This window comes from Adelges cooleyi, unplaced genomic scaffold (assembly GCF_023614345.1).
Source record: "Adelges cooleyi isolate 19-005CV unplaced genomic scaffold, UGA_ACOO_1.1 ACOO_flye_CR_arks_rails_tigmint_CR_PRNA_31, whole genome shotgun sequence".
Classification (NCBI taxonomy): Eukaryota; Metazoa; Arthropoda; class Insecta; order Hemiptera; family Adelgidae; genus Adelges; species Adelges cooleyi.
In genome coordinates, this window is record NW_026095981.1 from 184,789 (window position 1) to 205,079 (window position 20,291).

General features: G+C 30.5%; 1 protein-coding gene across 1 annotated transcript in view; it reads right to left on the reverse strand.

Moving 5' to 3' along the window:
• Positions 1-5,192: 5,192 nt before the first annotated feature.
• LOC126839862 (uncharacterized) overlaps positions 5,193-20,291 on the reverse strand; it is a 30,260-nt gene continuing 15,161 nt past the window's right edge. The window contains exon 3 of the mRNA XM_050575282.1: positions 5,193-5,675. Within this exon, the coding sequence (XP_050431239.1) occupies positions 5,496-5,675 (180 nt within the window). The 3' untranslated portion in view covers positions 5,193-5,495. The remainder of the gene's footprint in view (positions 5,676-20,291) is intronic.

The following is a 20,291-nucleotide window of genomic DNA, read 5'->3' on the forward strand; positions in this document are numbered from 1 at the left end:
TCCTGGCATCGGTTAGGTCATTTACTTTGTATTTATACGGATTCACGTAGGTAGGCATTTGTCCCCCGGGAAATTAGACCTGTAGGCATTATGAAAACGACCTAATGGCGGTCGCCATACGGGCAATTAAATTGACATTTAATTCATTTGATTTCGACTCAGTAGCACCCAACGGAAATTCCTCGGTTGAATTGTAAAAATCGGCATAATTTATACAATAACCCATCCCAATCAATAATCTATAGCAATTTTAAGGGTATAAAAAACAAAAACGGAGAAAAATTGTGTAAATTTGTATACATATGTATGTATATTATGTAAAAGCAGAGTTTAGCGAAATATGATTACAAACGAATAAAAACTAGGAGCATATCGAATAAACGTATGAATAAAATTAATAGATAGATAATATTATATTATTCGATTATTTTACAAATTACGTTATTCGGGTTAATTACAAATTACATGTTTCGAATAAATTTCAAATAATGTTATTCGACTGATAACGAATTTTGATTCAAATTTAAAAAATAATTATTGGTATAACATTTTAGTTCAAATAAATTACGTTTTAAAATATTACTCCAATGTATTTTTATAAGAATAAAAATACTATCTTATATATACTTAATTATTTAAATAATTAAGCGTTAGGAATAGCGTGGCGATTCGAATTTGGTTTAATTTAAATATTCATTAAAATATATTTTTTTTTAATAATCAAATTACTTATAATTGTAAAATATGTACTTACATATGACAACAAGTGAATTAACCATTTTTACACCAGTTATACGATCCTAATATGAATAATTTTAAGAACATTTTTCCTAAAACATTATTATTGTACAATATTTTTGTTTCTATACGGATAAGTGACTTTTATCATGGTGCCTTATATGATTAAGGTGTCCTCATTTTTTAATATCATTGGTTTTGGTTTAACATTTAAATTTAATTTGGCGTTTTAAAGATAAACTGATGCGAACAGGTGTTTTTTGTAATTAAAACGGTATACATATTGGATTCATATTCTAAGTTCTCTTTATTTGTTCAACATAGAGTTGTCAATTACACATTTAATAGCACAATATTTATTGACTGGTCTTTAGGCGCGTCGACCCTTGAGGGTCTTTGTAAAATCTCATTTTCCTAAGAGTCTCTCTAGTTGACAGTTGTTCTAATGTTATTTATATATATATATATACAGAGTGATCCTTTTTTTATAAGTCACTTAATACCTCACTGGATTTAATTAATAATTAAGTTGTTTTTCTTCATAGTGATTTTATATAATTTGATCTCAATTTTATATGGTAAACGTATATATTTTACAAACTTTTAAGAGAATATTTTACTAAAAAAGTTGACTGGTTGATAATCAGTTTTGAACAACTATTTTTAAAGTTATAAGAGTTTAAAAGTTAGGACAGGAGGGGAAGTGCGGGTGAAAAGTGCGCGCAGATAAAAATAATACTACACTCCGCCTTTCCTCCTGCCCTGAACTTGAAAATGTAATAACTTCAAAAATGGTAATTCAAAACTGAATATCGACCAGTCAAAATGTTTAGTACATTATTCTCAATTTAAAAAGTTAGTGAAATGTATAATTTACCATTTAAGTTTCAAAAGCTAATATAAAAATAATTAATTTGGGAGAGGGATAAGAACATAAAAGTTTGTGTAAAACTGAGATCACATTAAATGATAACATTATGAAAAAAAACATTCAATCGTTAATTAAACCCAGTGAGATATTGAGTGGACCATGACAAAAAAAATCACTCTGTATATTGAAGTAAAAGTATTACTACTTTTGAGGAAATCACATATTTATGTTGACTTGTTCATACATTACAATTTACAACATACCTAATTCGACTGTTTAATATTGTCAACAAATTTGGATTATGTTATTTTTTTTACGAAATTATGAATTTTTATTTGTACATCGATTAATTAATATTAAAAATTGTACACACTTTAGTTTCAGTTCTTAACTAAACTCAACTTATAAAACTTATAATTTGTATTATAATCTGACCCGAAATTGTATTCAATTATATAACACTATAATAGTATAATGAAATTTTCTGAATCATGTAACTGAGCTGCCCGGCTATCTTTTCTTAAAATAACAATAACGTTTCGTAACATATTAGAATCTAAAATTTGTGATTTCTACTCCTTTAGTTATTAATTAGTTAAATTAAAGTAAATTTTAAATTATGTTCATGTAATAGAACCATTTTCATATGTGTAGAGAAATCGTGAGAATATAATATATTTTTATTATTATAAATTATATTATTTTGCATTCTAATTGTTTTTTTCGACATTATATAATAATACATTTTAAAAATGTTTTTGACATTATTACTATTATCATGGAGTTAAATTATTTGTCTACTCTTTGCCGTTCTTTTAACATCACAATGAACGAATCAAAAAAATTATTTTGGAAATACATTCTAAAATTGTCTTTTCATCGTGCATTATGATTTATGATGATGAAAAATCAACGGCTATAATATTATACTTGTATTGTCCGACTATCTATACACTTAATAATATAACGTTATATTTCTGCATATGACTCACAGTTGTAAATATTCTATTTTCTCTTTGTTACTGAAAACTGTTGAAATTTAAGTCATATTTTCTTTCCCATTCGTGACCGTGACATGGATTTTTTTTCATTCTTCTTACATGTACTTGTATGTACTAAATACTTATTATAAAACAATTAAATTAGCTTCGTTTACGCTTTGAAATGGTGCCATACTCACGTTTCTCAATCAAACACTATCTTCACTTGTCTATTTGTCGTGTATACGGTAGTACACACGTTTAGAAATTATTATTATATAATTTTTTTTTGTTATAATCAAACGGTTATGTCTTATAAAATTATCCATACTTTAACATTTAAATTTATACGAAACTTATTTTACATAATTATTAGTTATTCTGAGCGCGTTAAAAAAAAATTGCTAATAATTATTATTACTTTAAGTACTAATTATAAATTCCTACAGTATAAATGTAGTAAGGTACTTGTCTATATAGGTCAATGCAACGTTTATAGTCGGATAGAAAGAGTATTCGCAGCTAAAGTCTATGCTTTTGATTTATTAAAATCGATTAAAACTAAAACCGTTTTTAACCTGTAAATGTCAAAAATATTTCAACAGAATCTAAACATCCTGACTATGTTTATTTCACTTGCCGATATGTGCCCGCTTATATGAAATAATCGTAGTATGTATCGAAGTATGTTTACATATTTTAGCTCTATAGAAGGCCAAAATTAAGATTTCCCAATCACTTAACATTCCGTGCAACCGCCAACCTATTGTTTGAACTTTTACCAAGAAGTTACCAGAAGAAAAAAGAGTATACATAATCGAAAAAAATTGTTCAATATGCCGCGTAGATTGAATGACGCAATAATGAAACAAAAACCCAAAGACTATGCCACCAGAATAATAAGCATTTGCCATAAATTCAGTTCATGCTCTTTTGATAAGTGCTCGAATAAATTATTATTGTCATTATTATTACAATTTATAACAGATTTTGTTGTCATGATAGTATTTAGCAAAAGAACTTATTATTAATATTTGTATTTTGTTGTTCATTTTGGTGTACTTTGTTCTACTTTTACAAAAAAAGTCATGCATAAAAACTATTTTTGATTGACACGGGTTCGATATTTTGTTTTACACATATAAAAGCCATAATATAGGTGTATCACTGTTAAAAAAATGGCCGAAAATGTCATATATTTTTGCATTCACCTACGCTCGTTATAGCTTTGCTGTATAGTTAAATATTAATTATTAGCTATACAATGTACATATTTTTGTAGTCATCATTTTTGTATTAATTTACATATTAAACGTTTGATTCAAAATTGTATTCTGTGTTTAACAACAAAATAAGTAAATCAGAACTGTAATATTGTATAAGTGTAATGTGTGTAAAATTTACACATTTTGTTGCGAAAATGTGAAAGGAAAAAAGTACTGGAGCAAAAAGTTTATAAATACAATTAGTTTTAAATTAAATCAATTTTGTTAGAATTTCATTAAATAATTTTTTATATTTTATACTACGTACGCTTTATACGCACATATAAATGAATATATATTATTTATAAACAAGTATCTACCTTAGACCCAGTTGGGTACAATTGCATTCTGGTTAAAATCAAATAACCAGATAAATGAAAACATTGTGGATTAAAATAAGTAAGAGAAAATATTAATAACCGTGCAATATGTATATTAAATTTTTGTGTTGAAAAAAAGTCACTCTTAACTACAAGATATACCTGATATAATATTAAATTACTCAAATGCATTATTAAATCATACTGAAATTGTATGAAACGGGAAATCGTTATTTTTTAAATATAATATTACGACTGATGTAACTTGTTGATATCTATAAAGGCGTTATTCTGGAACATTATATGTATAGCTCCGTTAGTCATGTTCATGTACCTAAACACTCCAAGAAATATTACTAACATGTGTTGTATTTTGTTAGACTAATGAATGTTTTTTGTTTGCAACACTAATTCTTTATTTAAGTAACGCCGAATGAGACTAGTATGGATTATAAACTATGAGGAAAGTATGTTTATTGTTTAAAACTGGCTATTATATGTTTAGATAGGTACACTTTAACTTTATTTATTTATGATTTTTTTTGTAAAATCGTTGTTGTATATTAAAGTCAAAAGCTATAGATAAATTTCTCTATGGCTACGGTACTGTAATATTAATGTTACTTACAAATTATTGACTTATTTTCAAAATATTTAATGAGTCAATGTTGATACTATGTTGTATTTCTATGATATAATTAATGCCGGTGACGCTGAATGGAAATTTATGTAGTCAGCGCGAGATTATGAAAAATTGTACCAAATCAGATAAAAAAAATATCTAAGTAACAAATTATAACACTGTTATAAAATTTAAAGGACTACATAATATATAAAATATAAAATGAGGGTTATAGTTATTATCTTTTTATGTTTTATAACAGGGGAAAACCGTGTGACGATTTTCGTGGTAGGCTTTATCAGTACCTATAATGTTGAATAAGTAATAATAAGACATTTATACTTTAGCAAACTTATTTATTTTCCATTAAACTCTTTAACAATATGAAACATCAGTTAAAAGGTATTATAATTTATGGTTAACGGGTTATTACATAAAATACGAGTAAGAGAAAAAGTAACATGTTTAGATAATCGGATATGCGAATCTATTGACTAAGTTTCATTTTTTGTAATAAAATCGGTAAAATATATTGTTCCAAGGAAAAGCTATCATAGTTATAGTAACTCGCATCAAACACAACCGAGCTTAAAGGACAGTTTATATTATATGTGTAATTTATAAGTTTATATAAATTTATGTATAATAGATTATTATATATAATAAAAATGTTTCAAGATTCAAATATCTTCCGCAATTTTAAGACCTTGGCCGTTGATGATGTGGTACCGCTGGGTTGAACAGTTCCATCAGAGTCTTTTCGGGCACGTTATACTCTCTGGGCACGCTCAGCCTACTATAGTCGCCAATCGGATCCCCGTGGTCGACATAAGACCTTTCCAGCTCGTAATTGGGTTGCTGCACATCGGTGTTCAAAAGCTGAAAAACGAATTTAAATAGAATTTACTTAAGTACCTATGTAGTCGTTAAATTATTTCAGCACACAAACATTTATAAATCAACAAGATTGGATAACAATTATGTGTGGACATAAATACACCGTCAATTACTGTTCTTAATCTTTACATGTACTTGCATTTCAAAAAAACATTTAGTATACTTTTTTATCAAACAGAGTGAGGAAATATTACAGTAAAATATTATTTGATTGAAAACATAATTGATTAATTAGGTATAATCAAATAAATTAGTATATTTTTATTTCGATTGATTCGATTTTTGTTTTTATTCGTCGTTAAATTCAATTTTGCTGAACACATTGCCTTGTCCTTTTCAAACTATTATAATCATGTCATTGGGTGAAAATATCATGTATTGCGATTTTTGCGAGAAAGAATGAAAGTTAATCTATGGTTCTATATCTCATGCGCGAAATTGTATACCCGCTGACTGGTTGGTTATCCCAAAACTATTGTTATCTCGTTTGTTTATTTTGGGTAGTACCGACAAAAAAAACATTAAGAATAACACTTAAGTGTCCATATATTTTTACATAGGATTCAATGTACGCGAACCAAACGTGAACGTAAATTACATTGTGGCTTTGAAGAAATTCTATACACGATAAAGGAATACATTGAAAGGCATATTATCGCTTTGTTATTTCCCAAACCATTATTGTAACACAATACTCACAGACGGATAACTCCCTAATTCGGAAAAACGTTCATCTTTTGGCAATGGCGTCATTAAAGTAATGAAGACAACAAGACAAAAGCCGGGACTGACTAATCACGAGTATTATATGGATTTATGGGAAAAACATATGGTAGAAACCCTATTCATTGTGGATTAAGTACACCGTGTCCTCCTATATTATAATTTATACCATTGTTTTTTACAAATGCATAAGAATTATGGAAGCAAGCGGTAATCATGTAGAGCTAGACATTTTTCGGTTGAAAAAATTATTAATTATTCGAATAACCGTTTGTTCAATTGATTTTTTTGTGATTTATCCGAATACAAATCTGTACCTTCGTTCTAATAAATCACCAATTGCACTTTATGTAAATTTTGGAAAATGGTCTTTATTAAAGTTTTTACAGATGTATTGTGCGAAAACAAATATTATCTTTTTATTTTATTTAATACGTTATTCGAATTGTTTTAATTTTTATTAATTGTTTATTGAATTTTCGCCCAACTCAGGTTACATTCCATTCCTAATCCGCTACTTGTTGAGTGATTTTTTTTTGACAGTTTAAAAAAAAACCGTTTAAATTAAACCATATAATGCTCCCTAATCTGTTATAAGCACTCGCGGCCAGGTTAGGCGTGTGGTTAGACTCGCGTCGCCTTTGTAATTTGTATAGTGATTGTATTGTATAGTTTAGGGTATTGAATTCAATTTCGTTTTAAGTAAAGTGCATTATTTTTTCGGATCGTTAACACGACTAATCCAAACGGTTCTCGCTTTCCAACCGTCCCACGCCGGACGACCAATCAATAAAAAAAAAAATGATATAGGTAACGCACGTTTTAAATGACACATGCGGACACTTGAGATTTCTCTTTCGGTCAGTAAAATTGTTATCTCCTGAAAACGTCCGGATGGTAGCCGCATCATAGAAATGCACAAACACCGGATAAGACGACGTTAACAGCAATAATGTTCACAATAATTGTTTGCGGATGATGCGATTTTTCACGCGTCGTTTCGATGACAAGATAATGGTCACCGGGATAATCCGGCCTAGCACCGGCTCCTTGTGTATTGTATATATTATTATTATTACTATCAGTATTACTATTATCCGCCGTCGCTTCGCTGCAGGCACACACACCACACACATAAGGTACACACCGCATTCACGTAACTGACAAATTTCGTCGCCAATAGCACACCCGGAACACGGATAATATGATATAGGAAATGTATTATTATTATAATAATAAACACTACGAGCGGCTATAAGGCAACCGGATATTTCCTTCTTTGCGTTATGGACGTACGTGAATAAAAATAATATGTATTCGGCCTGTAAACAATTTGATTCGGTTGGAAAATACGTTTTAAGACTTCAAGAGGTCGTTATATCCCGCAGGATGCGTTTTACTCGGCCAATAATGAAAATGAAAGGGAACAACATTTTACAGACAACGACATGTCATTTTTTTCAAAAATATTTCTTAGAAGAAAAGTTCCCGTTTCAAAAAAGTAAAAAATACATTTTTTACCAAAGATATTAGATTATCAAAGATTTTACCAAGTACTAAAGATTTAAACATATTAAATCTTTATTATTTGTGTAGTACTATAACATACAGCTGTGTACAGAGTTAGGTTAAGTTTTTGGGTACACGGAACTTCTAAAATACAAATGTAGCTGTATTTTGTAACTGATATTTTTTTAAATATATAAATCAAATACAATATTGTGAATCCAGCACATATTTCTTTATTGGCAAAAATAATTTATAAGGACATTTTAGCTAATGTGTTTATAAATATAGATTTTGGGTAAAAACGACTAACCCGGTACATCGCTATGGTTTCCGGTCGTCGAAATATGTGAGTAATGGCGGCCATTTAATTTGAAATTACCAAAAGCGCCACCCTATCGAACCGCAAGTATATTTTTTACACGCAACATTACACAGAAATAGGTTATGTGTTTGTGAACTGGTATATATAAATAATATATCTACTTGGCTGTTGAAAACATTTCGAGAACTTTCTTATATGTAAGCCAAAAACAGTTTTTATTTGTACTGTGTACAGTTTTAATATCATAGAAATTGAAAACGGAAAATAAGTGATGTTACATAATAAGTTATTTACCAAAGATATTATATCGACTTCCATATTGAAAAATATGGTTTTCTATATTATAGTATCTTGAAATAAGATAATAAATGGTTATATCATAATATTATTATCCTTTGGATATATGAAAAAAATGACATTAAATTAACAGAGTATTATAATGGATTTACAAAAATCTATGGTAGAATAAACGCTAATATGACAATTCTATGAAAATAATACAAGAAAATTTAATAAATTGCATTATCGCAATTTCGTCGTATGGTCTCGGAGTCGCCAAGTCTACACATAAATGGGTACACTCGAGTGGTGATGTGCGAAAAGATATAACATATAATCGATTGACTTAAAACCAAACCGGAGTAAGACGGGACTCTCTCGTTTTTCGGCGAATTGTTTTCAATGGGATTTATCAGCTTGTAATTTGGACTCGGAGGTTGCATTGACAGGTGGATTGATACTAATAACAATTGTATTTGCTGTATAATAATAAGTGGAGTGCGTTTCAATGTCCGGCAAAAACGTTTAGCGGTGGGTCGCCAGACACTATAAACAACCGAAAGAATCAATCATCTCGCACTGAGAGTTGGCTAGAGAATTCCATTACAACAGATATGGACGGACGGTGACCGTCTTCATTGTTCGTTTTGTATTTTTGTAACGTCTCGGTTGTTTTGGCGGGAACAGCTCAATGGTTTCAAACGCGAGATGCCGTATAAAACGAGTAAATAAACGACATCGATAAAACTGCGATTAACCGTGTGAACATGTATTGACAAAAAGAGAAAACTCCACGGCATTACATAAGAAAAATGGTCGGAAGCGCCGAGAACCGTTGGACGTTCAGTTTTTGTGGGCTGCCAAAAAAAAAAAAAAACCACTGTCAGTCAAATAAATCCAAACTCCGTCTGCAAAGCTACACGTCCGTAAATCACAAGGAACACCTTAGTTTGTATATAAATATTTATTTTAGCTTCAATGCTAAGACCAGGACCTGATTTAGACATCTTGAACCACGAGGGAAAATGTTTTTGGTGGCCCCCATATCATAAATTAAATAAATGCCTTTTCCAAAATTGTTTTATGTTGACTATTATATTACTACTACTAGGAACCACTTGGTCGAGTAATAATACCGATTTTTTAAAAGGGCATTAAAGTACTTCCCATATTTCAAATTTCAACGTCAATTTTTTCAAAAACTTAGAATTTTCACATTTATTTTCTACTTAGTCTAATTTATATAGCTGTTCTTATAATTATAACTCTAGAAATCGTCCGCCATTCCATCACTATACGTATTATAGGAAAGTCTATAGTTATTTTACCCTCATGCATAGGGCATTAGCTTCGTGTAATAATACCAATTTTTGTTGTATTATCATACAATTAGAAAAAACTGCAACTAAAATATTTTGAACAATACTGTGTTGGAATAGGTAAAAACTGCATTAGTTATACGACCTAATACAATGTATACTATATTACTATATACCTACTATTTGTTGGTTCTAGTTTGAGTTTTGTGTATTGTTTATATATCAAGGAAAACCTATTGGCTATATGATATAATGAGTGTGTACCTAATAGAAGTGAGGTCCCTTTAACTTGGCTCGTGCCTATCTTGCCTAATGGGAAATATGTCCAGATGCAAACCCGAGACTGTAAAGAAAAGGATGTTTAAAAAAATTATGTGTTTTTTATTATATGTATCAAATCATAGATCGAAAACGTTACCAAGCCAAAAATGTACATTATTTGTTATAGCTAATACTGGCTGTATAAAAATTAATAATAGTATGATACTCTAATGGCTTTGAATTAGTAAAAAAAAGAAAAGTTATATACCTTTGGAACGTCATTAACGTTTCGTATCAGGAACAATTTAAACTCGGTTAAGCCGTCAGAGTTATATTTGTTATTTATTTTTAATTGATGAAGGCGGATAATCGACAAAAGTCGTTGCCGTTAATATAGCAATCTAATATTCTCGGCTTAATTGTATAGTGGTCTTAACCGTTAGTGTTCTGCGCACGGTTAAAAATCCCCATTGGAATTTCGCATAACCTTTGCTGGCGAATTTATCTTCATAACCACCGCATCAGCGCCAATGCGTTGCATAAGTACATATTCAAAATAATATTATAATCATTGTCAGCATCGTTGCTATTAAAAAAAAAAAACCTCGCAAGCGCGTTATTATTCAACAATAATATCACGAGTAATTCACACTTCTGTTAACATATAGTTCATAATACTATCTGGCTCATGTAACACACGGTCGGAGTTAAGTAACAAAATGTGTGAGTATGAATGCGATTTGTATTTGCTTATTATTATTACTATTATATTTTTTCTGGTTTTATAATTCGGTATGTATAATTCGATTTAGCTGCGATAGGACAGTGAAAATAAAAAAATTAGGGCATTGTATCATTAACGCACTGTGACGAGTATAGGAAGTGTGGAGTGGCATGAGTACCGTGTGCCTAATGTACGGTGATTATGGACACAATTACTACTACTGTATTAAATTCTAATCATATCCAATCACGTGGTCTATAACAATTTTATAAACATGTTATTACGGTCTATGTGAGGTGAAGATACGGATTTGTTTGCGAATTGTGCTAGTTGGTGTGCACAAAAAAAGCTTTATTTTCGTTTTTGTGTGGTATATACAGATGCTTATAAATAATACTTGTATATAAATGTAGAAGTTTGAAAACCTTATGCCGCCCGCAGCTGTTTCCAGCGTACAGGGTATGGTGCGAGAAAAATAATGAGTATACAAGTTTACATCTGTAAGAATAACATTATTACAAAACTATAATAAATTAATTTCGCAAGATTTGAAAATATCCGTACAGAAAAACGTGTTAGTGAGTTAAATTAAAGCATGTAAAAAGATTCACTAAAAAAAAATAAAAAAATATTAGTCGTGTGATTTTAAATAGAATTGATTAAATAAAAACAAGTAATCTAGAAATTATTAACGAAGAGGATAATTTGTTATTCGGCCAAGGCTATAGAGAAATTGATTTTTCTGCCTGTAAAACTGGTATAATTTTCATAGGTACTCTTTTCTTTTAAATATAATGATGAAAAAAAATCATGTTAATATTGTTTTCCAATGTAGATAGGCATTCTAGGAAATGTATTCTTTTTTATTCGAGCACACATAAAAAAAAAAAAAACAATAGTGACAATCGGCCAAGTGAGTATAGCCTTTTAAATACTGCTCATTGCTATCATTTTACTAGTATATTTGTATTACTTTAAATGTATTTCACTTTTGTTTTTCAAACAACTTCACGGTGGGTTATCTGTACTATGTTTTTATACGCAGTATATAAGAATGGGGGTTAAACGCATTATGTATTTTTAATTTTTTTTTTGTTATAGGTATGACACGTTACATTATTGGAATCGCAGACATTTCCCATTTTCTTTGCTCTCTCGTCCAGACAAGGTGCGTCGGACATCACTAAAATCGCCGAGAAAGCGCAACTCACCCAACCTTACACTTGAACGCACACACACACACACATACGCATTTACACATATTTTATTCACATACCAAAAAAAAAGAAGCAATAATAATTATATGCAAATTGCATTTCTACGGTCTCGTGGATTTTTAATGTTCCAGAAATGTATATGTTTAAGGTATTATAATAATGGTATTCTTATGTTACGGCGGGATTACATAAACCTCCAGTTGTTCTACACGTTTCTAGAATATAATAATAATATAACGACAAGGAACGTTCCATTGTTAGTATTTAAAATGTGGCTCCTCCATGCGCCATTTATAGGTATTCTGTCACCAAAGTGTTAAATTTTACAGTTAAACAATGACGGCTCGTTAGACCGGTATTATAAACTTGCACAGAATTGTTATATTATATAACGACGATGTTGGCTATTAAAAAATAAATATAAATTATAGTTGATTGCAAATAACGTCTCGACAACCCGCAAAATATTGTTAACAAATTGATTTTCGCCATGTAAGTATAAATAATAAAATATACTTCACATAAATTACATCCTATACAAATCAAACGGGTTTTAAAGGGATTGGTTTAATTAACCGTTACTTTGTCCAACATAATATACATAACAGTCATATTATGAAATACCTGTGTAAACACTAATTATAATTTCACGACCAAAACTGTTTATATTATATTATTTTTAGCATTTTTGTAACAATTTATTTTATGTAATCCATGACAACGGGTAGTGTTTATTATTATTATTCGAATGATTAATAATTACTCAAATTGAATAATTAATGATCATAAAAACAAAACTACACACATTTTTATTTGCTTAATCGGGGGAGGATGGTTTAATATTAAAGGCGTTTTCTACAGTACAACTAGTCTTTATTTTTTGTTCAATTGTAAATAGGTATATATATAACCATGAGATATTTTTTTTTGTTACATTCCCATTATACAGATTTCAAGAATTCATTATCAAACAACTCATAAAAATTTTAACGAGTAGGCTTTTATACAACTAGGCACAAGGCTGTGTCTGTTTACATAAAGTATTATTGTTGTAGTTGTGTTTTGTGTTATATATTACATCAGGGGTAGACTGAATTAGAGCGCTATAGTGGGCCGGCCTGATGTAGTGCATCATATTGGTGGGCCAGTTCTTCAATTAATAAAATAGTGATTTATTTTTTATTTTCGCAGCTGCCTTTGTATTATTTGCCTAATTCCCATTGTATAGTCAATATAAACAAACCCGTACAAAAACAAAATCAACTACATACAATCAGGCAAATGAGATAAATAAATAATATATATATATACCAAGTAGGACATTTTTTTCCAAGTTCAGGCGCGTAGGTGAGTTATAATTCGCGTTGAACATTATTCGATAAAAAAAAATTGATAATTTTATAAACATGTAAAAATTAAATAAACAACAAATTGTATCATTAGAATAAAACCATTTTCGGATAATTTTGTTGTCTGTTTATTTAAACAAAATTACTTGTGATTTATATTATTTATATTCTCTACAAGAATTTGGTCATAACCTAATATACACTTACAAATCATTTTTTATTCAATAAGTGTTAAGTGATAACATAAAATATAATTAAAATAGGTGTAATGATTTATTTATTTTTAATACATTATTTATTATTTATCGATTACCGCCTTATTTGAAAAATGTTATTTCAAAATTATTGGAACAAAATTATTACTTCAATTTATTCGATTTTTTTTAGTTTTTAATCATTGGTTAATTACATTTTGCGCAACACTGTGTACGATATGCTTATCAAATAAGATTTTCAAATGCGATACTCAGTTCTGGACAGATAACTGTCATTTTTTTCCCTTAAATAATTTCCTTTCACTAGTATCTATAAAAAAAAACACCATATCGTTTCATTGTTCATCACATATTTAGTTACACACAAGGCGAGAAATTGCACGGAGATGTTACATGGCCACGGCCAAATGAAAATAGTAATATTTTCATTTGTCACATCGTTTGTTTACTTTATTTTATTATTGTAAATACCATATAGTTCTCGAAACAGAAAACCAACGTTCATCACTCATCATTTTTCTTCTTTTTTTTTTTTTATGTAACATTGGTCATTTTACAGTGGTAATAGTTTTCCGGAAACGTCATGCTTTTCGTTTTACAATGGGATGCCTATAATATCGCATTATTGTTCTCTTGTTGCTAGTATATCGTATACATCTGTTGTTTAACCCACCCCTAAGCTGTTGCTCTCCTCGAGTATTTTTTTTCTCAATATCTCCTCAAATGTTTTACTTGATCTTAAGACGGTGATTGTAGCAAAAATGGTTTTAATCAACACCAAATCGCTGTCTAACATAAGATATGTAAAACGGAAAAAAAAAATTTAAAACTACACATGTGGGTTTTAAAGACTACTACTATGGGCTTAACAACTTGAAATTCAGTATACGACCGTTTCGAACAGAGCTGAAGATTTAATAAATAAATTATGTGCTATCCCGAGTTCGATCTTACTTGTGCAAGTAGGATATTAAGTTAAAAAAATAAGGGTTCTGTGTGATATTGTTTGTAAGTGTAGATGGCGTGAAAATGTCTAACGGCGTAACACATAATGTGTGAATCTCGTTGAATTTCCCACGCGTCAAACGGTTTGATCGGGAAATAAGTAGATTCATCTCGGTGTTTTATTGTCAATTTTCACAGTCGTTCATAATATTGTGTATCTATTATGCATGACATTGTTTTAGGTGAAAATTAAAAAACCTGGTCAAAAACTTGACGTTCATTTATCGGTTAGAGTACAATTTCCAAAACAACCGGACCGTCATGGTCTTATTTCTTAGTGGTTTATTTTTGAATGTTAAATATACATTTTCACCAGGAAAAACAAGCAATTCGAGTCCGTCGTGTTTTGTTTTTCTCTCGTCGCGTTTAAGCGTGCTTAAGTAATTTAATATAAATACAAATCGTATTATAATATGTTAATCCTACAAAACATGTTTCGGCTTTCGTCTAGACTTAGCGAAGTCACTCGTGTTACCATATCGTAGGCGCAAAGCTAAAGCGGATTACCGCTCGGTGTATAATTGTTTCTAACGTGTACGGTGTACAACATGACGTTATTCGTGTGTTGTATAATATTGTATTAGATTCGTGTCTGAACTATAGCTATCACATAAACGAAATTATGCGTGACACGAGGTACCATCTTATTTGAAACGCTAACGTATCATAATCTTAGTGTACTAATTTATTTATAATAACGTTATACTTGCCAAAAAAAAAAAAATAACACAAGCCCTGATATCAAGTTGTTTGTTACCAATATTACAATATGTCTAATATTTAGACATTAACCGTATTAAATGTTGTACGTACATCCAAAAATCTTTTGGCCGACAGTGTAATAGATATCTCTTTCGCAGTTGGACACGTTCTATATTATTTTTGTTCGTCTATAATACATATCTATTAAACACCTTATGATATCTATATACTTATCTGTACCTATTAGCCAAGTGCCAAGTGTATGCAAATCGGAATTCTTTGTTTTTCCAACTACGCGGTTAATAAGGTGGACTATAATATATTATACTGTATTTTTGTGGTTCGTTATTACTATACTGTTATTATATTATCTTAGTGTGGCAATAATGTCATTTGCGTTAGTTGGGTTTGCACTAAATTAAATTTTCGCTATTGCGACGGCCGTTGCGAAAAATTATAATAGAGAAATAAAGCACATTAAATAACTAGAGTATGTGTGTGTGTATATCGCAAGAGAAATGTTTGCATGTGCCGAATTAACGTTACCGTATCGTAGATGTAAAATATGACAAGCGAGGAAATAAACAAACAAATGATATCCGTATTATATGATTACCAGTTTTTGATAAGGCGCGAATTAAGAACCAACACAAGCTTGTATATTATTATATTTTGTTATTATTTTTTTTTTTTTACCTTTGTCTATATTCATGTAAGTATGTTTGTTGTAAAAAAAAAAAAATCTATACATACACAATATATCAATAGCATGAACGAAACGAGTGAAAACATCCATCGTTCTTGTGATCGATAATAGTATATCACGCGCGTGACGTTATAATGTAAAATAATATAGTACCTATATTATAACGGCAAAGACTTCTGCAAATAGTATTAACTAGACAATGGTATGGACGTCGCCGTGATTAGGACTTCGTTAACAATACATATTTTCGGATTAATTGTTATTATCACTTAAACGGTCGGTCCCAGCCTCGGGTGTGTATCATAACTTATATAGGACGTACTGTTGTATGTCCGCTGTAATATGTAGGGTTACGCAGTAGAACGAATTCATTCGCACAAACTCTATACGGTATGTCCTACAATTATAGGACTGTTGCTCAAAACGATTAATTCGATAACAATGTTTTGGGATTTTCAATACATTTTAAAACAACCATTTTTTGTATTAGATAATTATTTTTTTATCTTAAATGTACAAAAAAAAAAATTGGCCAAGTAAATATGAATTGAATGTCGATTTAAAAACTCGAATGCGTCCTGATATAATCAGTTAGCGACATCCTGTATATAATTTCCTATTATGCATATTGAACGTAGTTATACTACATAATACATAATATGATTACACTTGAGAAATGAGTTTTAAGATCAATTGGTTTTTCAGAGTCCCTGGGCGTTTTATTTAGTCTTTGTACGCGTCTCGACGACCATAGTATCATAATTGCCTCTGTCTAGAACGATTTTTTAAACAAATATAGTAAATTAACAAATCACTAAATTTCCTACAATACTTTATAACGCGAATGTTAAGTATGCATAAGTAAATTTTGAGCTCACAAAAATCAATTGAAAATAAAGTGATAAAAACTACACTTGACGATTTTAATAAGATAAAAACTAAGTTTATGTAAATAAATGTTTTAACGTCTATGACGGTAAAATTACATTACTTGATTAAACAAGTATATGGTTTTAGTAGTTATGAAAATAACTCCGATAATAATTATTGAAAGCAATTGTTAATAAAATTACTAATAATTTGCCAAAATATTTTGTTATCTAAATGTTATATAAAATCATCCGTAGGTATTTTGTTTTCTTATGTTAAACATTAACTCACACTCAACATCTTATATCAACACATATCGACGCTCTTTAAGAAAACTTACACTGATTCCGCACAATCTAATCATCTAATCGCTAACACATTTGCTTATTAAAAATTGTTTTGCTAAAACTAAAACGTTTTACTAAGTATATAAACGTATTTAAAAATTAAAAGTGTAGTTTTCAATCAAAGTGTTAAAGAAATCGTTAGTTTTCGTCAGAAACAAAAAAAACGCAAAATGATAAGATTTTGTAAGGAACTTTTAAACGTGTTCCGTAGGAAACGTCAATACACAATTTTATAACATTTAATGTAGTTTTAAAGACAAGACCGATCTAACCTAAATCTAAAAAATGTCGTCGTCTGTAGATAGATCACGCGTAATTACTTTTGAATAATAAAAACTAAACCGATTTTTTCAAGTCCAACACGTTTGCTGGTAAGTTGTACAATATGCGCACCTAATAATTGTATGTTAACGACTACCGCCGTCGGTCTACCGTGCTTGTATTATGTGTGTTCTCTCTTTTTTTTTTTTTTTTATCGTTGACACTTGGCGTGTGTCTAACACGAGTTGCAGCTGTCTCTTCGGTACACTCGCCTGTACAGTCGATGCACTTTGATGTATAAAAAATATTACAGGCCAAGCTGTTCGAACACCGCGAGGACCGGCAAACGGTTAGATAACTTTGGCCGGTCACAAACTAACGTCGGTTGAAACTTTTGGAACAACTCGTGACATAACGGCGGCTATCGTCGCCAAGATCAAACCCGGAGACCATTTTAAGGTGGTTTTTTTATTTTCAGTACAAATTGTTGCTCGACATATTATTATTTGCATTCCGTCGTTGTCTTAACTAGAAAACTTGGTACACGGTGTGTAGTGCACCACGACCGAGTTGAAAGTTAATGGGCCGCGGATCTAGTATAATAATATTATTATTATTATTATACCTGGGCTTCCATTGTGTTTGACCGGCGGACCAAAAACCGCGGGGCGCCCTAATGCCGCCTCCGTATCGGTCGTTTGTCCTACACAATTTTCGTCGACACGACAGTAATTATTCTCGAATCAACAGTAGGTATATAATATCATAATGTGCGAATTTTTCGCCTCAAATTATGATGGATTGCCGAAAAAAAAAATGTATAAAATAATATTAACCGCGCAACAATATCGTTACAACCCTTTTTCTTTTTAATATTAATTAAATCTCGCTTAGGAAACACGAGGCGCGAGAAGAGATTACGACGATGACCATAACAATAATGATAATAATTTAGAGTAGGTAACCGCCGGTTTCGTAACGTCTAACCTAACGATGGGCGGCGACCTAAATAATAATCATATTCGGTGTAATAATTGTAATAATACTACAACGCATCCGCGGTCTGTGAGGATTATGGCCAAAAACAAAACGTATATCGGCCGAGACTAACCGAACGTGCCAAAAAAACATCTCATTAACAACACTATTGCGTTTCCAAACAATCAAAACCGCGGGGTCAGCATATCCCCCGACGCGACGTCTAAGTCAAAGCATTGATTATACATACTAGTGTGTATAATCCCAACTAGGGTAAAAAAAATACTAACATTACCTACATTGTAAACATTAAACGCCTCGACGACCTTTGTACGAAAAAAATTAAATGATAGTTTGTCGAGGATAAATATATATACCTATTACTGCGTATGCTCCCGACCTCGGCTGTTGATTCAGACTTGTCAAGTATGTTTGCTCGAGCGACAACTTGAACCCGTACGAGTGTGGGTAAAGGGGAAATGCTATGAGAAATGTTTTGATAGAAACTGAACTAAAAAAAAATCCGCATGCAACAACCACGCCAAAACGGTTACTTAGTAAAAGAATAACAACGGACGGCGTTGGTCAAAAACTAATAGTACTTCTTCCCCTCTTAGTCGACCGCAAAACACAAATGTTGGCGTTTTAATTGCTTGTGTTCAAAAAGCACGCTCTACAAACATTTCCACCAAAGCACTACGAATGAACGAGATTTCCAGTTTGTTATGGATAATTTAGTTGGCAAACAATTACTTCTAGGTTTTAGATATAACTTATAGTTGGTTACTTGTTCTATCGAAACTTGATTTTTTTTTTTAACGTGATCCAATTGGTTTAGGTCGTACAAAGTTATAAAAATACAGTTAACAGAATAGGTAGTACAGAAATGGCCGCTCGATTGTCATAAAACATAAGAATCTTAACCCGAGTGGAAAAAACGAAAATTGTATTCTGATTATTTTCAATGATACCTAACTTATTTTTGTAACACAAACCAAAATTGAGAAACATTAATACTTCCTAAACGAATTTTGAGGTTTGATGGGAAAAGTTATAAATACGATTTTTGTACATAAAGTTTTGAAAATAATTAATGCGTATAATTTATAAATTATAATATTTAGGAAATATTATTGAAATATTTATGTATTGTTACAATATTTGACTTTCTGATCAAATATGATCTAAAAACATTTTGACCTCATCGATAAATATTATAAGTAAGACAATTAGTATAAAGGTAATCAATAAAATAAATGTATTTTGTTTGCTCAATTTTCGGCGTTAAAAGACAGTATGAAGTTTACAAAAATGTAATAACATTGTGTATAGTTGGTATTAAAATAATCTTAACTCAATTATGACAATTATGATGGACAGGTACAACATTTTATTTTAGAGGTAAAATAGTTTTTTCGATGAAATCCAACCCATCAAATCGGAATGTTAACGGCCACCACTTAAGGTATACCGGATACTAGTATAACTAACAGTCTTTGTTGACTTCGCATCGACCGTTAGATGCATAAGTTAGAACAATTAATAATTAATGTGACATTTTAATATAATGGTCGTGTTGTGTGAATGATATTGGCGACATAATCAAATCAACATTACTTTTATTGCACTGTTCACGGTACAGTACCTACGCACGGTATTAAATAAATAGCGGTCAACGGGTATAGGTATATATATACTTGGTCAGGTTAGACCATTCATTTTAGGTATAATAAAAATATTCTAACAAAACGTATACGGCAGACGTATTATGTCATTTGACGGTGTACTTTGTCATCGACGATTTACAAACG